Below are 18,929 nucleotides of genomic sequence, written 5' to 3'. Positions count from 1 at the left end.
CTCAAATACTGAAGGAAAGTTGACACTATTTCATTTCTCACTAGCTATCCATTTCTACTACACACTTTATAAAGTACAGATTGTTGCAAATAATATAAGAAAATGTCAGTCATACAGATCTGAGTAATTAGAAAGCAATGTACTGTACATATTTGTTTCAAGTGTCAAAAATGTTACACACTGCCGCAAAGTTTTATAAAATTCATGGTCATGGGCACAAACATTTTTAAAGTCTTGGTTAATCCAGTCTATTCATCTCACTTTATTAATTTTCTCTAATCAAATAACATCCAAAGATTTACTGGCCATTTTCACTAAAATCTAAAGTACCAAATGCACTATTCACAATTGTTAACTGTACACATAAATTTATTGTTAGCTTACAGTGGTTTGAAGTTTGAGCTAGCTATAGTGACTTGGTTGCAAATTATAATGATGCCCTACAGCACTGGTTATTGAAATTCTTCCAGTGGTCATCCAAAAAACTCACTTGCATGTTCCCCTCATGGTAGAGATATGCATCTCACTTGTGAGCTCATGTTGTAGAGGGGTGAACATTAAGACTGGGATTTAAAGCTAAGTTCTTAAATGAGCATTTGTGAATCCAGCCTCCGTAACAATGTTGTTATTAATGAGAATTCTGCTCTATGTTCAAGAGGTGAGTGTAACAGTGTTTAAAATGTAAGCCTGTGATAACACTTTCTATAGAGCTAACAATGTTAGCCACCCTGACTTCATAAGCTGATTTAATTTAATTCAGGTCAAGTCAGTTCATTTTTGTATAACGCTCTTCACTAAGGTTATGTCCACACTATTACGTTTTCATTTAAAAATGGCGTTTTCACATAGTGTACTAGCATTTCATGATAGTGTTTTCATCTGTCCACACTAAATATTCATATGACGTAGACATTTGCCTACATTATCCAAGTTCGGATAGGGCAGTAAAATCCTTGAAGGGGTGGTAATAACGCTGGCCACAGGATTTATCACAGAACTGTAGTGACCAGTAAATTATTTGACTTTCCTGCATAAATACAGCATTCAAACTATATAAAACACAACTTAGTTGCACAGATGTAAGCAACATAACGGACATCATAGACTGCAACAAATATATATCTATATATATATATATATATGAGAAACATTCAAAAAGTTTCCACACTTTTATATTTTCATTGGAAACGGTGAAGGTGGGAGGAATATTAATTGGGCATTAAAAAGCTGGGAAAATTGCATCGTAAATGAAGGTGACTATGTAGAAAAGTAATGTAATTTGTTTTTGAAATTCTTAATAAATACAGTTAAAAAAAAGTGAGGAAACGTTTTGAATGTCCCAGGTGTATATAAACCTGCTATGTTGGAATATGGTTTTCTTCCATGAAGGGTGACAAGTCAGGGAATGAGACTGTAATGACCAGGATCCAATCAGGGAAGGGCAAAGTAATAAGCATGAACCAATCAGAGTGTGATTACAGTCTGCTGTATTTAAAAACAATCAGAGTTTTTGTCCAGGCAGAGTACAACGCTGAGGATGCATTTTTAAATGCCTTCAATTCTGGGGAGTATTTTCAAAAGTCTCAGTTTTTGGGGATTGAAAATACCAGAGTAGTGTGGATGAAAGTCAAAACTGTGACTAATGTCCATGTTTATAAGTGAAAACATAGTAATGTGAACAGAGCTTGAGTGCAAATGCAGAGTGCTGTGACAAGTTTACATGCAAATGCAAAGACAAACTTTACAAATTATTATTTAGATAATCCGTATACATAAAGACACACATTTGTTTAAACAGACAGGAAAACAAAGTAGTTTGAAACTGATTAAAATAAATGGAGCCTAAAAATATCTTTCCATTAATTAATTCATTCATGTATGGCAAGCTGACAACAGAGGAGAGAAAAACAGAAACACCAGTCAGCAGCGTCCCTGGAGGAAATAAACGTCTAAGGGGTCCACAGTTAGTTTTAACAGTGAAGGTTCATCACTAGTTAAGTCAATTAACGACTTTTGTGTTCAGTTCACAAGGGGAATGTAAGCATGGAAGTGTAGCGAACCTGGTCTTGCAAAAAGCAGCGCCATTGATGAGGATGCCCCTCCATGTTCACATAATAAATATAACGGTATTCAATATGTGAGAATGTTACATACTGTGCTGTACTGTAGATAACAATACTAGCCATTCTGACTAGGTTAACGCTTGTAAATTTCTTTGACAGTATGGCAGATTAGGCTTATCTTCCGGGCCCCGTTTGCTGTAGGAATGCGAACATGAGAGATGTGATTTAATCCAAAAGCGGTAAATGAGCCAGGATCTTGAGTACAGTGGTGTTATGAAGAACAGTGTAACAGTGTTCAGTTGTTTTGGTGAAATGACAATACTTGCTACCACAACTGTAATTTTTATTCTTTAGATCAGCCAATCAAGTGGAATTCTGAACATGAAGGTCACAATTCAGTTTTGGTAAGGGAATGATTGGTATGCAGAACAACCTCAAAAGATAAAGATGTCCTTTTACAGAGAATGATGAATTAAATTAAGGGAGTGTGTAACAGTGTTATAGTGATAAGCCAGGGGCATATGTGAGGATCTTGTTTTTGGATTTTATCTCTGCTTTCAATACAATCATCCCAGAGCTTCTAGATAAGAAAGTCACCCAGTTCAACCTGTTTAGTTCAATCTGCTATAGGATCACAGACTTTCTAACAGATAGGAAACAGTACATGCGGTTGGACACACACATGTCTGACTCATTAATCCCTAGCACCGCAGGGTTGCATCCTTTCCCCAATATTCTTCTCACTTTATACACATGACTGTACCTCTGGTGATGCGTCTGTCAAACTTTTTAAATTTGCAGATGACATACCACTGAAAAGCCTCATTTCCAACAATGACAAGTCCATATACAGACAAGATGTGCAGCCATAACAATTTGGACCTTAACAGGAGATGATCATTGATTTCAGGAAACAGACACCTGCTCACCTATCACTTGCTTTAAAAGGCTCGGCCATTGGAATGACCTTTACGGTTTTGGGCCTTGTACTGTCACAAAACCTTAACTGGGACAATAACATTACATGCATTATTAAGAAACCTCAACAGAGAATGTTCTTCTTTGGTCCAATTCTACACAGCCATGACCGAGTCCATTCTGACCTCATCTATAACTGTCGGGTTTGGGGCTGCCTCTGTTCAGGCTCAGGCTAACCTGCAATGCATCATTAAAGCCTGTGGCTGTAACCTACTACACATTGAAGTACTATAGGAGTCCAGGGTAAGGAAGAGGGCTGCAAAGATCATTGCTGATCTCTGACTCACAAAGGCCATCACCCGTTCCAAAGACTTATGCAGTAAAAGCTAAAACGACCCATCAACTAAACAGTATTTTTTTCCACGTGTAGTTATTCTTACTAATCAGGTATGCGCTTCTGCTCAGTATCTGTGTATACCTGCACACTTGGCTGCCTGGACATTTTAATCCCACTATCTCTTTATTTGTTTTTGTATTACTCTTGTATGCTGCATCACAGTCTACCATTTTATATTTTATCTTTTGTATTCTGTGTTGTCCTTGTATGTTGCACCAATACTATCAAGACAAATTCCTAGTACACATTGGTGTACCTGGCCAATAAAGTGAGTTCTGATTCTGATAATGGGCTGACATTTTTAACTCTGGCAAAAGCAACATTACTGCACTTTTTCTAAGAGATAACAATGATGCTTATCTCCCTGACTGCAGATAATTATTAGCTCAGCCAGGTAATCCTCTTGTGAGTTTGGTTTGTAGCAGAGCTGAGAGCGTGAAGACTTCAGGTGGATTCCCAGAAGTTGCTCTTTGCTGCATGATTGAGAACTAATGCCCAAGACACCAACCTGCACCACAAAAATGTAAAGTGTTGTGTACTGATTGAAAACAAATCCACACCTTAAAGCAGATACTCTTCACCCAATTGCTAATAATTCTTGACTTGTGACGTGGTTTTGGTTTTGATTTTCAAGTACAGTGTACTTAATTACATTGTTTATTCTTTGTATTTACAGTACCATACATAAAAGAAAGATGTCAGGGTTGTGGCTTTGTGCATGAGATGATGGTGTATTCCAGATGATCTTTTTGCAGTCAATGCAATGTGTTTGGCAAGTGCTTCCCACAAGGTGAGAATAGTGTCTTATTGCTAATAATCTGCACTAATAAAGTGTTTTATTGTGAAGGGGATAAGTCAGGACAATGCCCGTGGCTACTGTAAAATAATTTATTCTGCAAAACATAGCGACATAATTGAAAATGAATGATGGTAAATGTTTTACAAAGTGGTTCGGTGGTTAGCCTTAAAGCTCATCCTGGCCTCTTGTCAGTGCATGTGTATCTGGGAGTTTTTTTTTACAGGTATTCTGGCCTTCTCACTAAATGTGCATATTAGGCTTATTAGTAAATGATTGATAGTACACAAATTTTTATGAATAATTACCATTTTATGTATTTTTACTGAAATACAAAATGTGTTAAAATACTTATTAATATGTGGTTGATTAACCAAAATGGTGGTAATGTGGCATAATTACCATTTCTGTCTTGCAGCTCAAGGGTTATGGGTTCAATTCCAACCCCTTTCTCGGTGTGTGTGACGTTTGCACGCTCTCTGCTATTCCATTTGGGTTCTGTCCAGGTACATCCTAATTTGTGTTTTAAGCTCTGTAAACTTATATAAATCTTAATGTGCCCCACAATGAAGTAGAGTGCAATCAAGAAATGGCTCCTGTCTTGCTATGGCTCCTGTAATCCAAAATGCATAACTTAGCATTAGATAACAAATCCAATTTTGAGTTGCATGGGTCTGGAGCCTATTCCAGTAACCGTGGTTGTAAGGCAGGAACCAAACTAAGGGATGTAGGAGGAAAAAGCAGAGTGCCTGGAGAAAAACCCTCACAAAAATGAGGAGAACGTGCAAATTCCACATACACAATGACTGTTATGGGACTGCAACCAGAGATACTGCTGGATCTGTAAGGCAGCAGTGCTAACCACACCACTACTTTACCATCCTAGTAAAGAAAATAGACAGATGGACAGTTAGGCTTTTCAATGTTATAAGTTGGGGTAGCATGGTGGCACAGTGGTACTACTGCTGCCACACAGCAAGAAGGCCGGAGTTCACATCCAGGTCTTCCTTATGTGGAGTTTGCATGTTGTTCCCGTATCCGGGAGCCCCAGTTTTTCTCCCACAGTCCAAAGACATGCAGGTTGGGTGAAATGGTGATGCTGGATTGGCCCTGATTAGTGGGTGTTTACCCTGCAACTGGCACTCTGCCCAGGGATTGTTCCTGCCTTGAATCCTATGCATGCCGAAATAGGCTCCACCTACCCCATAACTCTGCTCAGGTTTAGAAAATGGATGAATGTTGCATGTTCTCCTTTTGCTTCAGTGTTTTTCCTGAGACAGTAAGAGTTTCTAACTATGTTATTAGGGTATCTGGCATCTGTAATTTACAATACTGTGAATGTGTGTGTGGCTGAGTTTAGATGTACCCTGTGATGGAGTGATGGGTTGTTGCTGCCACCGAACTCACCAGCTCCCTAGCACCTTAATCAGGAAAAGTACATTTTCTGCTTTGTAGGTATAAGAATGGAAATAAAAGAGAAGCTCAACTGAAATATTTGTTGTATAGCACAGAATTCCTAATATAGAAACTAAGAAAATGTGGCATAGACCTCAATAAGTAGGCAATTGCATTGAACCTATGTGTTCTGCATAGTTTTAGTATATTTTTACACACAGAATTATTTTCATCTGCCATTTTCTTAGCTTCCTGTATAATTTGTTTCTCTTTGGTTAGAAGCTGATTCCTTAAATGCCTAGTGTAAGGCATGCCTGGACTGTTATTTGAACGATTCTCTTTACCTGAGGTTATTCTGGTTTAACACTCTGTGTATTTTGTGGCTACTTACATTATACAACATTAAAGAGTACAAATATAACACATACACATCAGTATAAATGGCATATACTATACTCAGAAATCTTGGTGCACTAACTAGTGTTATAATTTTTTTTGAGGTTTTTGTCATGGTTTAACTTACACTTACTGAGACCAAAACAGAAGGTGGGCTTCACCGCTTTGTTATGATTAAAGCTTTCTGAGGTCTGATCTATGGAGTACTTTTTTGTAACACTGTAAAATAGTAATGACTGAGTTTTTAGAGATTTATTTTATATTTATATTAAAACTAACCATCCCCCGTGACTTCGCCCACATATTAGTGATTCAGGACAGTGAGGAGGGCCCGGCCCAGCTCTCTACTCCTGATGTCACTCTTCCCCTCCCCTCGGCCCGCAGCCTCTGTCTCGGATTAGTGCGTATATATCACTCCAGCAAATGAGCTATGATTCTTAGCGCAATGAGAGAAGTCACAAAATCAACTGGAATGTTCAAGCAAATTATAGAAAAAAAAAGATTTAACTCCGTTAAGTAGTTTTCTTGTTCGCTAACTAAGCGGCGTTAAGGTTATGCCCCGAGTCAGACGCGTGAGTGACGAGGGCCCTGCCCCCCTCCCCACAGCACGATGAGTCTCTATCGGATTCAAGCTAATAAATCGGTACTGCAAGCAAACTATAACAAAAGTCGCGAAATCAATGGAAAGTTCAAGCAAATTATAGAAAAAAACCTGATCTTAATCCATTAAGTAGTTCTCTCGTGAAAAGTGGACAGACATACAAACGGGTCAAAAAAACTGTAAGAAATTTTGCGCTTGGACCACGAAATTTTTAAAACCATTTCATAGCAAGCACCTATGGGCCAAGGGTAACCTACATTCCAAATTTCAAGCCCCAAGTCCTCATGGTTCGAGAGATTTCGTGATGAGTGAGTCAGTGGTATTTGGCTTTTATATATATATATAGATTACCTTTTAAAAACATAATAATTACTTACAGAATAATTCTCTGACGGTACCATTATCTAATTAGGACTCTACCTAAGGTCTTGTTAGGCATTTGGAATGTTCTCTATATTTCTGGTGTGACTATTAAAACCCTTATAGCTATAATCTCTGTGGATTTTGAATGTTCTCACTTTGTAAATATTATTTCAAGTACTTTAGTATTCTCCCACATCATAAATATGTACAAATAAGAGTTTTTTTTGGTGATTGTAATTTAACCCTGCATGAATAAATGTGGCCATGTGCATCTGTGTGCCCCATGAGAGTCTGATGCCCCCATTCAAAGTTAATTTTGCCCAAAGATAGGCTATCCTCTCGTTATGGTCATTTCTATCTTATTGAACATATTTTATATGAATTAATAAAGTCATTTGAAAGAATTATATAATAATTTGAAAACAAAATTATTATATTTATCTGCTAGCAAATATTTAGGCACTTGTCATTGTCCACAACTGTATTAAAATGAATGAATTAGTACATTCACTGTTTGCAAGTTTTATAACATCATCTATCCATTTATTCCCTGAATTTGCTTCCCCACACATCGATATGTGGAGCATCAAGAACCAATCCTGGATGGATTGACAGTCTATCTAATGACACACTCATGCAGTTTAGGTCACCAATGAACTTGACTTGGGTTCTACATGGAAACTAAAGTGTCCATCAAGGCCCAAATGAACGTAAGGAAAATGTGTAAACTCCACAGTTCAATCTCTAGGTGTCATAGCACTTAACAGACCTTACCTAATCACAAAAATGTTTGTAAACCGCACAGAGTGAATACCATTATAGTCAGAATATGAAATTTTGGCTTTATATTTATTTATAGTGTTTTACTGCTCTCCACAGCATATAGATAGGTGGGCTTTTTCCAGATTATTAATGCCTTATAAGTGTGCTACATTAATGACCCTAAGGTAGGTCTGTCTGAAATGGATGGCTAGTTTCACTAATGACAACAACAATACAGTGTATCTAAACAGGCTGATCTAATGTAAATCAAAAATGTATTGTTAAATAGCAGAAATTATAGGAAGAGCTCTATATAGTGAAAGGATTTTTTTGAGAAGTGCAACAGATTTTAGAGAAATTTGAGAATTTAAATGAAGTAAAATGGGTAACGTAAAATAAGCAAGGAGAAATGTTTGTATTATTTTTGATGCAATGAGAAGTAGAGCAAAATGACACCTTGTATTGGTCAAATGAACAGTTTGCAAAATACAAGTTTTTGAGGCACCTGAGGCCCATTCTTCAAGCAAGATGACAAAGAGGCCTGAGCTGCCATGACAGCTTGCATATTGTAATCTGTTCATTTGGCCAAAAACAGGTGTCGTTTTGTTTGACTTCTCATTACATCCAAAATGGCAAACTCGCTACAACACCATACTATTATTTTAGAGACAGGGTTAGTGTCGGCCTTGAGCCCATTCTTTATCAATAGCTCTGGGCTACCCTGTAAATTATGGGCTCTCTGCAGCCACATTACTGCCACACCCAAGTGTGAATGGCCAGTCAATCTGACTCATTGTTAAACACTGCGGGAGATTTTAGAGATAAGAAGGTGAATATGAATTCACCCAAACTGGCTGAGACACACTGGAATACCAGTGTGTGAAAACTGGTGAAATGCTGTCATCTGCATACAGTTGTGAAAATGAAATAATGCTATGCATTATAAATGAAATGCCTTTGTTACAGATGGACATGCATTCAGATCTGGACCTCCAGAAAAGCAGATGAATTACTGACAGATCCCATGCATGAAATCACCACACCTGAAACAAGAACAGTGTCACCACCTAATATCTCATGCATGATCTGACAATTCCCATGGCCAAAATTATTTAGCTAAATGTTTGGTTGTTTTTTGGACATTTACACCAATTGATTAGAGTTGAATCAAGTGTAGTACTGGATAATTTCATTATTCATCTTCTAAACTCAATTTTTTTTTCTATTACATCACTGTAACCGCTCAGAGCTTTTGTAAGTTAAATTGTAAACTGTAAATTTGGCTACAACACAATTCATTACTACTTTATTTCCTCTCTTTCAAAATTCTTCTATGGAAAAATTACCAATATAGGTGGTTTTATTATTCATTGTGTCATACCAGGTAGCACAATGGTTTGTAGTGCAAGCTAACATTTATAGTGACCCGAGTTCGATTAACTTTTAGTATCCAAATTATCATGATGTAGAACTTTTCTACGTAGTTCCTATTTCTTCCCTCATCCCAAAAAATGCGTATTAGGAGAAATGTTGGCACTAAATTGACCTGAGTGAACAAAGATTGAACAATTGCCTGTTCGATCCTGCCAATTCTGGTTTTACCTCCTCAACAACTCTAAATCTTACATCCTCATCAATCTCCAAATGTTTTCATGCTTTTCTGGCACATCTCAAAAATATTTTTGTTAGGTTAATTGGCAACACTTAAATCCACCCAGTGACAAAATGTGTGGATGGATGGATGTGCATTTTATAGATTATATGTGTAAAAGTATTTGATTTAAAATATGTTCTTTACAATAAATTACAGACTCAACTTCAAATATGCCATCCATTAGAAACTAAAATAAAAAGCTATTCTATTTATCCAAGGTTCAGGGTTATGTGGGACTGGTGTTTGTCCCATCAGCTCTTGGCACAAGCCAACATTGGATGGAATACATCACTTCTGTTCTTCATATTAGTCACAATGAAATGTTTTGTGATGTTTGCAATAGTTTTACTTTTTATGGATGTTATACTTAGATCCAAACAAATATTGCTTTGCTTTATTATTAGGCATAAAACACCAACACATCAAATATTTTTTGTGAACAATAGTTGCCCAAAAGTGTTAATGTTTAATGAAGCTGGATGAATGATGATCGCATTTTCAAATTTTTTGGTTGGATGAAGGTTCTTCAGGCAGATGGTGAATGGTTTGTAATAAGGCTTGGGGTGTTGAAGGAGACAGTGGAACTGGATAACAAACTTAAATGGGATGATTGGGTTATTTGTTGATGATGTAGTTATTTAAAATAATTTTATTTATATTAACTCCAGTAAGTTCTGTAACAGGGCACTTTATTTTTGTGAATACTTCATTATTGATTGAAAGTAAATAACTATGATAGTGGAGTGTATTGAGCTAAAAAATGCATCTTCAGTGTAATAACTCCTTAAATGTTTGATCAAAACTCTGTTGTGATTCTACTGCTACCCCAATGATGAGTTCATATATTCATATACATTGTTCCATTACATTTATTTGTCCTAATTCCTTCAAAAAACTGGAGTGCATTAAGTAAGTTAAACAAGAAAATACGGGACATCTAGAGGTGATTATTGTAACCGGTTTCTCGTATATCTTATCTACAGATTTGGGTAACCGCTTATATCTACCTTTTCTTGTTGCTTCTTTGCTTTGCCTTTGTGGATCAATCCAGTGGATTGGGAAATGCATTAACGAATGATGTTGACAAAATTCCCATTCTGGTAAGTTCAACTATATCTTAGCTAATGCAGAATCTTTACATGTGAAAATATGCTTGAAAAAACAGTTGCAATGAAAATGTTCACTTCCAGCACAGAATTTTTAGAATGGGGATTGAGGTTACCCATATCAAATGCATTTTAGAAGAGGTCCTCCACCTATAGCTAAGCATGTTTGGGCCCAGCCAGTACTTGGATGGGAGCCCATCTAGGAAAAGCTTGGTTTGCTGCTAGAAGACGGGTTTGGTGAGATCAGCAGGGGTGCTTACCCTGTGGTCTGAATATGGATCCCAATTCCCCAGTGCAGTGAAGGGGACACCGTGTTGTAAAAATGGCACCATCTGTTTGGATGAGAAGCAAAAACCAAGGCCTTGACTCTTTGGTCATAAAAGATTCCTGGGTATCCTTCGTAAAGAGCAGGGTGTATCCCAATGTCCAGGCTAAATTGCCTTCCATTGAATAGTTATTCTGGCCCTTTAATCACCTCCTGTCTCTAATATGCTAATCTCTCTCACCCCTTCTTAATTTAACGGCTAATGTGTACTGGGAAAAAATGGCCACCGTCACATGAACCAGGTAGATGCTAATGATGATGATTATGAAAAATGCTTTGAGTAGTGAGAAAAGTGCTATACAAAGGTAAAGAATTATTATTATTGTTGTGAAGTTTCAATGCTCATGCCTAGTAATGGCCAAAAAAAGGTGATGGACGAGTCTGTGATAAAATTAACTTTCAGTTAGTCTAACATTAGAGCAGAAGAAAATGTATTTCTTTTTCAGTGGCACTATGTAGAACATGATGTGTAATGAAAGAAGCCATGTCTGTTTAGTTCACCTTCATAAACTTGTTAGGATTGCACAGATAAGGTTTCATTTTTCCTTTGTGTATCATTTTTACTATTATTTTGATCAAGTCATTTCAGTGCCATTTTGTAAAGTATTTTTTGGTGGGAAACTGCAATTTTGTGCGTTTCTAATTTTCATAGGTACCATAGGTATTTTGATAATACTACTAATACTATTAATAATAATAACAATTATTATTTTAATTATAGCTATTAATTGGTTATACATATATAGTGGTCTTCTAACCTACTCAAGAACTTTACACAGGCCTTGGGTAGCCACTTCAACTGTCACTAATGTGTAGCATCCACTTGGATGATACAATGGTAGCCATTTATGCACCAGTATGCTCACCAAACAGTGTTTTGGGGTCACTATGATGTCATGAGGTTGATAGACGTGATGTATATGCCATGTACACTAAATTGCCTCTTTGATGCATCTGCAGAACAATATATTAAACAATACCTATTTCTGGTCTAGCGGGAAAGGGTTTAAAATACCTGTCAGAAAGGTGTTTCTCTATTTATTATTGACCTTTTTTTAAAATATGCTATCACTTGTAGCCAACATATTAACACTTTTTTTCCAGAGGTCAATTTCAGGGCTCAAGTGCACATGGGTGCAGTTTCACAATCTAGAGAAGAGAGGTCTTGACAGGCACAAGCAGATTTCAACCACTTTACTGTAGATAGAGCCAGAGGCATACAAAGTGAGTAGATCTAGGCTGAGCAATACAGCTTTTTTTCCATTGACGTAAGGCAACCTTTACCATTATAAGCAGTTTTAAACAACACAGGAGGCCACTGGCCTAAACTCACTACCCAGTTCTTGTTTTAACACGTCAGGCATTTTAACTAAACTGACCCTAACATAACCCTTTGTGTTCTCAAAAATGACTAAAGTATGTTGTCTAACAAGAACAGAGAGGTTAATAAGATATTCTCGGAACTGAATATTCAGTACTAGTGTTTATTCATGATTAAGTATTGTTATTAAATGTTCTCAAAGTAAATGATGTTGGCCTAATGCTCACTTTTTTGTAATTTTGCAGAAAGGGAATATACCACGTGACTACATTATTAAAGTGAAGTATGTTCCTAAGTCAAGTGGCTTGGTGAGTTCAGCGTTATTTTTTATTCTGTACACTTTTGCACATTCACAAGATATGCTTATATTACATTGTAATTTTGAAATATTTCATTTAGATTTATAGCATTAGTAAAGATAATAGTAAGTGGTAATTAAAGACATGGCACAATGCTAAAGCAACAGCTGTCCAAATGAATAGTATGAGATAAACAAACTCTGTGTAATGTAATGTGTAAAGCCCACTGACTAAGGGACACATCCAATGCAAAGTGGAGGGAAGGGACACGAAATCTAAGACAATCTTAAGCTTGAATCCCTTGGACACTAACTGTATGTAATATCCAACTAATAATTCATTTCCTGCTCATAGCTTCTATACATCCTCAATTTTCAGATGTCTGCACAAATTTCTTAAATTATTTGTATCTCTACCACTTTTTACTAATTCAGTTGAGAGAAATTATACCAACAATTACATTTTTTGTCTAATTGTTGTTTTCTTGTTTTTTCTTTTTTTTTCAGTCTGATGCCTGTTGGTTGATTCTTAACCTTCATAAATTGCAGGAAAGTTTGGAAAATCTTGCTGAGAAATTTGACCACAACGCCGACAACCGCAATAACATTACAGTTTTAATAAATATGGTACAGCAAATGCGGTCACCCTATAATGACCTTGAGGTATTCTGTTTTTTTCTTATTTTAGGATTTACTTTACTTTTTTTCTGCATTTTGACTTATATTCAGTTCCTAGCTGCTGGCTTGCATGAATCTACTAATTCTTTGCAAAACTTGATTATGTCATCCAGGTAGAATAATGTTACTGTTTTTTTATTGCATTTGAAAGCCTACATTACTCTTAACATTTCTAATTAATTAAAAGTATTCAACATCTGTTAATAAATTAATGCAGAAAATGCCAAAGAAATTCATGGTAGACATAGTATATAACAACAGAGCTATTCCCAGATGGGAATGAATAATTGAATATGTTTACACTTGCATTAGTGATTGAAACATTATAATAGTCCATGCGGCATGGTGGTGCAGTGGGTAGCGCTGCTGCCTCTCAGTTAGGAGATCGTTAGGTTCGTTTCCCGCGTCCTCCCTGCATGGAGTTTGCATGTTCTCCCTGTGTCTGAGTGGGTTTCCTCCAGGTACTCCAGTTTCCTCTCACAGTCCAAAGACATGCAGGTTAGGTCCATTGGCGATCCTAATTTGTCCCTGGTGTGTGTGCGTGCCATGTGATGGGCTGGCGCCCTGCCCAGGGTTTGTTTCCTGCCTTGCACCCTGTGTTGGCTGGGATTGGCTCCAGCAGACCCCCGTGACCCTGTGTTCGGATTCAGCGGGTTGGATAATGGATGGATGGATGGATAATGGATGGATGGATAATAGTCCACTTCTGAAAACACGCTACACTTTGTGCACTGTCCTCGCACCACTAAAACCAGATTCTTTAGGGTAGCGAGGTTCATGTTTTATTTGTTTCAGAAAATATGTGGAATTCCACTGTGTACAAACTGAACTTTGCCTCTGGGGATAGGTCTTACACAAGATTAATGCCTTACTCTGTGGAAATCAGTGCTTTGCGTGCTTTATTTGCTCTATGTAAATCACAGTGCTCCATAGTAAAATGTTTAAGTAATCTATTTAAGGTGACGGCTGTCTTAAATCACTTCTAATGTCAGATGTAGTACCATATGCTAGTCTCTTCCTGCTACTGTTCTATGTTATACTGTATTCAATCTCTTTCAGACCTTCTCTTTTCTTTTTATATAAAAAACTTTAACAAGCTTGTTAATTTCTTCTTGCTTCAATGATTTTATTGTCACCTTTTTAAGAAACCCAAAACGTGAATTGAATACAAGCTCTGATTACAGTAAGCAATCTCCTCATAATGCATACTCTATAAAGATACATAGGTTAATTCCATATTTACAATGGCTGTCTTTTCTGTGGAAACTGGGAACTGAACATGCACTTGAATGCTGCTCAAATACTCACAATTTAACGTGACCCATAACCATTCGTAAGGAGAACAGTATCTTATTGTCACCTAAGGTAAGCTGCTCTTTGGGTGGGTCACAATCGGCACTGATGACATGGCATAAAACCTTAGCACACTTGTCTATCACTTTTATCTTCAAGAAAAAAAAAATATCTGAAAAGACAGAAAGTTTTGCTTAAAACTTATATGGAGTAGAAGTGTTAGCATTATGCAATGTTTAATAATATTATGAAGTTCATTGTATCCCTGTGGAAAGGTAAAGACAAATAGAATGGAAAAATGTCTACACTTTCTTTGTTGCTGAAGAAAATATTGCGTAATCAGATCTATATTTCTGTGTCTTTTTTTATCTTAAAGCGTGACATCATAGGAGACCTTGACTGCCTTTACATAGATGGATATTTTAACACCAGCACATATTTCAAACACTTTACGACAATTACCAAGGTGTATGAAGTCGCGAAGTATGAGGATGACGAGTATTGTAACCCTCCCTGCACAGCAGAAAGCATAAGTACAGAAACTGGTAAGAACTGCTTATTTCATATTATACTTATATGGGCTAACTAAGAGAACAAAGTATACTCGACTTCTCTTGTTGGTACATCTTTACTTTACCAAAATTAATTTGCTTTAATGTTTGTCGGGAGCATGTATTCTAAATGACTTATTGAAAAAGAACATATGAAAATAAAAGTAAATGATGAGTACTGGGTTTATCATTTTGATGAATTACAATGAGAGAGCTTGCACTGATATAGCATGTTGTCGCACCCACCACACAAAGAACCACCTCAGGATCCCAAATTAGGAGCTGAGCGCAGCCATCCAACGGGACACCTCAGCACCTCACTAGTTCCAAAAGGAGTAGAACAGTGTGAGGTGTTTTACAGTGGCTGGAGTCCCAATCCTGCCACCAACCCCCAAATTTTCCATGCAGGTTGGAGGGCCTACTTGCAGGGCTGTATGCAGGTTAACATCATACCCAGGATGGAGCAATTACAGGTTAAAGGCCGTGCTCAAGGGCCCAATGGAGTGGAATCACTTCTGGCATTTGCAGGATTCGAACTGGCAACCTTTCAATTGCCACTAGCCACCAAGACACCTCTCCGGAAGTCTATCAAAATCTAGAGCGTAATGTCAAGTGCTAACACAAGTCACCACAAAGTCAGTCATTTTCTAATCCGCTTTGTCCTGAACAGGCTCATGGGTAGGTACTGGAGCCTATCCCAGCCTGCACAGGGCGCCAGTTTATCGTAGGTCACCACAAAGGCAAGTGAATAAATACATTTTAGTAAAAGCCAAACCCAATGTAGATTGTAATCTGAACAGCCTCTCCGTCTGTGATAAAATGATTAAATGCTATGTTGAAGTAATTTAAGTGATTAGGTTTAAATACAGGGTGTGAGATGACCACCATTACTGTAAATGTGTAGCTTTGAAATGGTTAATAGTAGTTTTGTGGATTGCCTTCGTTCATTTCAAAACATACAATAAAATATGGGCCTACTTACAGTACAGTGTCATTAAGTCATTCTTTGTATTCAGCTTTTTTGAACATGGTCAAATCAAATCATGTACAAAGGGGAGCAAACATTTCAGTACATGAGCTACACATTTGTTTTGATACAATAACAATCACATGGGATGAATTCTTATATAACTGAACGCATGCATTATTAGCTTTACACTAAAAGTAACTGAAATTTTCAAGTTATATCAGCCCTCCAAGCATATTACCTTCAAACATTTGTGCATCATAACGTCAAAAAGTACACCAGGGCCGATGAACGACTCTACAAAATGATTAAATGCTATTATTTTCACATTCAGCTATCCAAACTCCTATCCTTTGACAGGTTATACTATTATTTTTACTTATTTGTGGCAGTGCAAATCTATTTTTAATGACTTTTTGCCTACTGCTGTTATGACCTTAAATTGAATTTGCAGGCACTTAAACCGCACTAAAGTGCCTTGAGTCAGGAAGCTGACACAGAAAAAATAACTTCAGAAGCTTCCGGAAAATCAGTGTTAACTTATTGAATTTCCTTTTTAAGATATCAAAGGTTTTTCTTGAAGATAAGGCGTTGCATTTTTCTGCATCATAAAATAGGTTACAAGGAATTTTCCACATTGCTATCATACAAGCTTCCTTGTTCTGGCCTTGCATATATTTATGTTTGTCAGGTTTCATTGCAATTGTTTATTCAACTGTTTTTGAAATTATTTTTACATTTTCTATTACTACAAATCTAAAAGGGAGGCACTGCACCTGCAAAACTGTGTGTACATCACTTTTTTAACGCATTTATACAGAGGAATGAGGACTAAGGTTAGGATTTAGTTTTGATTAAAGTGTGAACATCTTCCAAAGTTATATTTATTTGTTTCCAACAGGAAACCATTTTAAACACGCAAACTGTTAAATGGTGTTAATGTAACCTCTAAAGATGTGTCGTTTCCATGTATACATTTGACAAAAGCATTTGTTTTCATTCTGGTCTTCCTTCCGCATATTCTTTTCATAAGCTAACGTCCTAGGCTACACAGCCATGAAATGTTAAGGCCTGAGCAGAAATCAGCCTTGGAATGCTCATCAGGTCGATACTGAGCTACCAATTAACGTAGCATCTTTTTAATACAAGAGCTGTCAGATTACATTCATACATGAACTGGGAGAACTTGCTGACTCCACACTTGGTCCCTGAAGCTGCCTAGTAGCTATGCTAGTCATTGTGCCACCATGTCATCCATCAAGTCAATTTGATGCATTTTTTACATAGTACACCTTCCATTCCCAACCTGAGAGCCATTTATTGTTGCAAACATATCACATGGGTGACGTGGAGAAAAAGTGGTTAGCTCCTGTTTCCTCGTTTCACAGACCCTTGGGTCTGGGTGGGTTTGTATGTGTGTGATTGTGAATAAAGACATGTATATATACAGTGCATCTTTCCTTAATAGCTCTTTATCCCTAAGATTAAGGGTATACATTATATATATGTGAGTGTGTGTATATGCAAAATGTCCTTCAGTTTTAATTTCTTTTTGTCAGCACCAGTACTTCAGTGGTGACATTTGCAAAGTTACAATGAAAATTCAGCAAAAGAGTTGAATTCGAATAAGAATAAGACTATTTATCATGAAAGCCCCATCAACATTTTAATGTTGTAGATGCTTATCTTCCAACAATAGTAGTGGAAAAAATGTCAAAAATCCCAACTGGGTAAACAAATCTGTTTTCCTTACATACTTTGTGTCAAGTGATTACAACAGTGGTGTGGTCATCTGATGGCTATCTGCCGTTCTGGCATAATAAATGGCTTTTAAAACAGAGTAAAATGGTTCTTTTAACCATTACACAATAAACACTCCACCGAACTCTGAAAGACAAAAAAGACACCAAAAGTATGGACGCATTAAACACATTGAACATTAAATTCTGAAAAAGATGTTTGCAGTGATGGTGTTCCTATTAAAATACTTACTGTTCCATCAAGTATCTGAGGTGTCTAATGACGACACATTTGGAAGAACTGGTTCATCTAGCTGAGTGTTAGACAGATGTGACCTTCAACCAATAAATCGTGTGAGTGAGTTTGGGTGTGGCAGCCCCTCCAGGTTTAATTCCTCCCTTGTGTCCAATGTTACTGGCTCCCTACGTGCGTGGCTCACACTGTACTAGTTTGACTTATGCACAAGTTTTTGAGATGTAGAAAGATCTTTGCGGTTGCATGGTTCCCTTTGGTCTGTGTGGCTTTTCTCTAACTACTCCAGTTTTTCGCTATCATGCCACAGGCATGCAGGTTTGCTTAATTAGTGACTCTAAACAGACCTTGTATTGGAAATAAGCAGGATCAGAAAAAGACTAACAAACCTTTCACATCGATATATATCTCAAAACACCACAAACACAATAATCGGCAAAGGATAACTTAAAGTAACTACAGCATATAGTTTATAGGGATAACTAATTAAACAATTAGTTGATGGACAGATATTGCTGGTCCCCATTTATGTTAATCAGTTTTGAACCACTTTGTTTTCCTGTCTGTTTAAACACATCTGAATCTGTATGTGCACTCATTATGTCGTTAGTAATTTGTAAACTTTGTGGTTGCATTTACCTGTGAAGTTCTTACAGTGCTCTGCGACTGAACTCTTTGAAGCACAAAAATAAACTGAATTGAATTTAATTTTCCATGCATTTCTATAAATACTTCATGGAGCACATGTACTTAAGGTGGTCTTTGGGCTATGGGAGGAAACAGGAAGACATTTAAACAGCCACAAAGAGAACTTCCTAGTCAGTCATCAGTCCATACCCTAGTCAGTGTTTCCCAACCTCCGTCCTGGTGGACCCCTGTGGCTGCAGGTTTTTGTTCCAACCAGCTTCTGTTTTTAATTGGACTCCTGGGCTAATTAAGTGAACTGATATTTCCCAAGTTCTGTGTTTTGGGAACAATATAGAAATTAGAAAACTAAGTTTGGTAAAAATATATATATATATATATTAAAATGTACCAAGCAGTTATATGGGA

General features: G+C 37.0%; 1 protein-coding gene across 3 annotated transcripts in view; it reads left to right on the top strand.

The window, feature by feature from the left end:
- kitlga (kit ligand a) overlaps positions 1-18,929 on the top strand; it is a 70,645-nt gene that overhangs the window by 26,630 nt on the left and 25,086 nt on the right. The window contains exons 2-7 of one of the 3 annotated variants that reach the window (XM_039761787.1): positions 4,055-4,168; positions 4,593-4,680; positions 10,329-10,445; positions 12,343-12,405; positions 12,903-13,058; positions 14,743-14,911. In XM_039761787.1, coding sequence (XP_039617721.1) covers positions 4,119-4,168; positions 4,593-4,680; positions 10,329-10,445; positions 12,343-12,405; positions 12,903-13,058; positions 14,743-14,911 — 643 coding nt within the window. In that variant the 5' untranslated portion in view covers positions 4,055-4,118. Of the gene's footprint in view, positions 1-4,054; positions 4,169-4,592; positions 4,681-10,328; positions 10,446-12,342; positions 12,406-12,902; positions 13,059-14,742; positions 14,912-18,929 lie in introns of those variants that run through there. The other 2 variants (XM_039761788.1, XM_039761789.1) reach the window with 2 other exon arrangements.

This window comes from Polypterus senegalus, chromosome 8, assembly GCF_016835505.1.
Source record: "Polypterus senegalus isolate Bchr_013 chromosome 8, ASM1683550v1, whole genome shotgun sequence".
Classification (NCBI taxonomy): domain Eukaryota; kingdom Metazoa; phylum Chordata; class Cladistia; order Polypteriformes; family Polypteridae; genus Polypterus; species Polypterus senegalus.
Note: the sequence above shows the minus strand (reverse complement) of the source record. Positions and strands in the feature narration are given on the sequence as shown.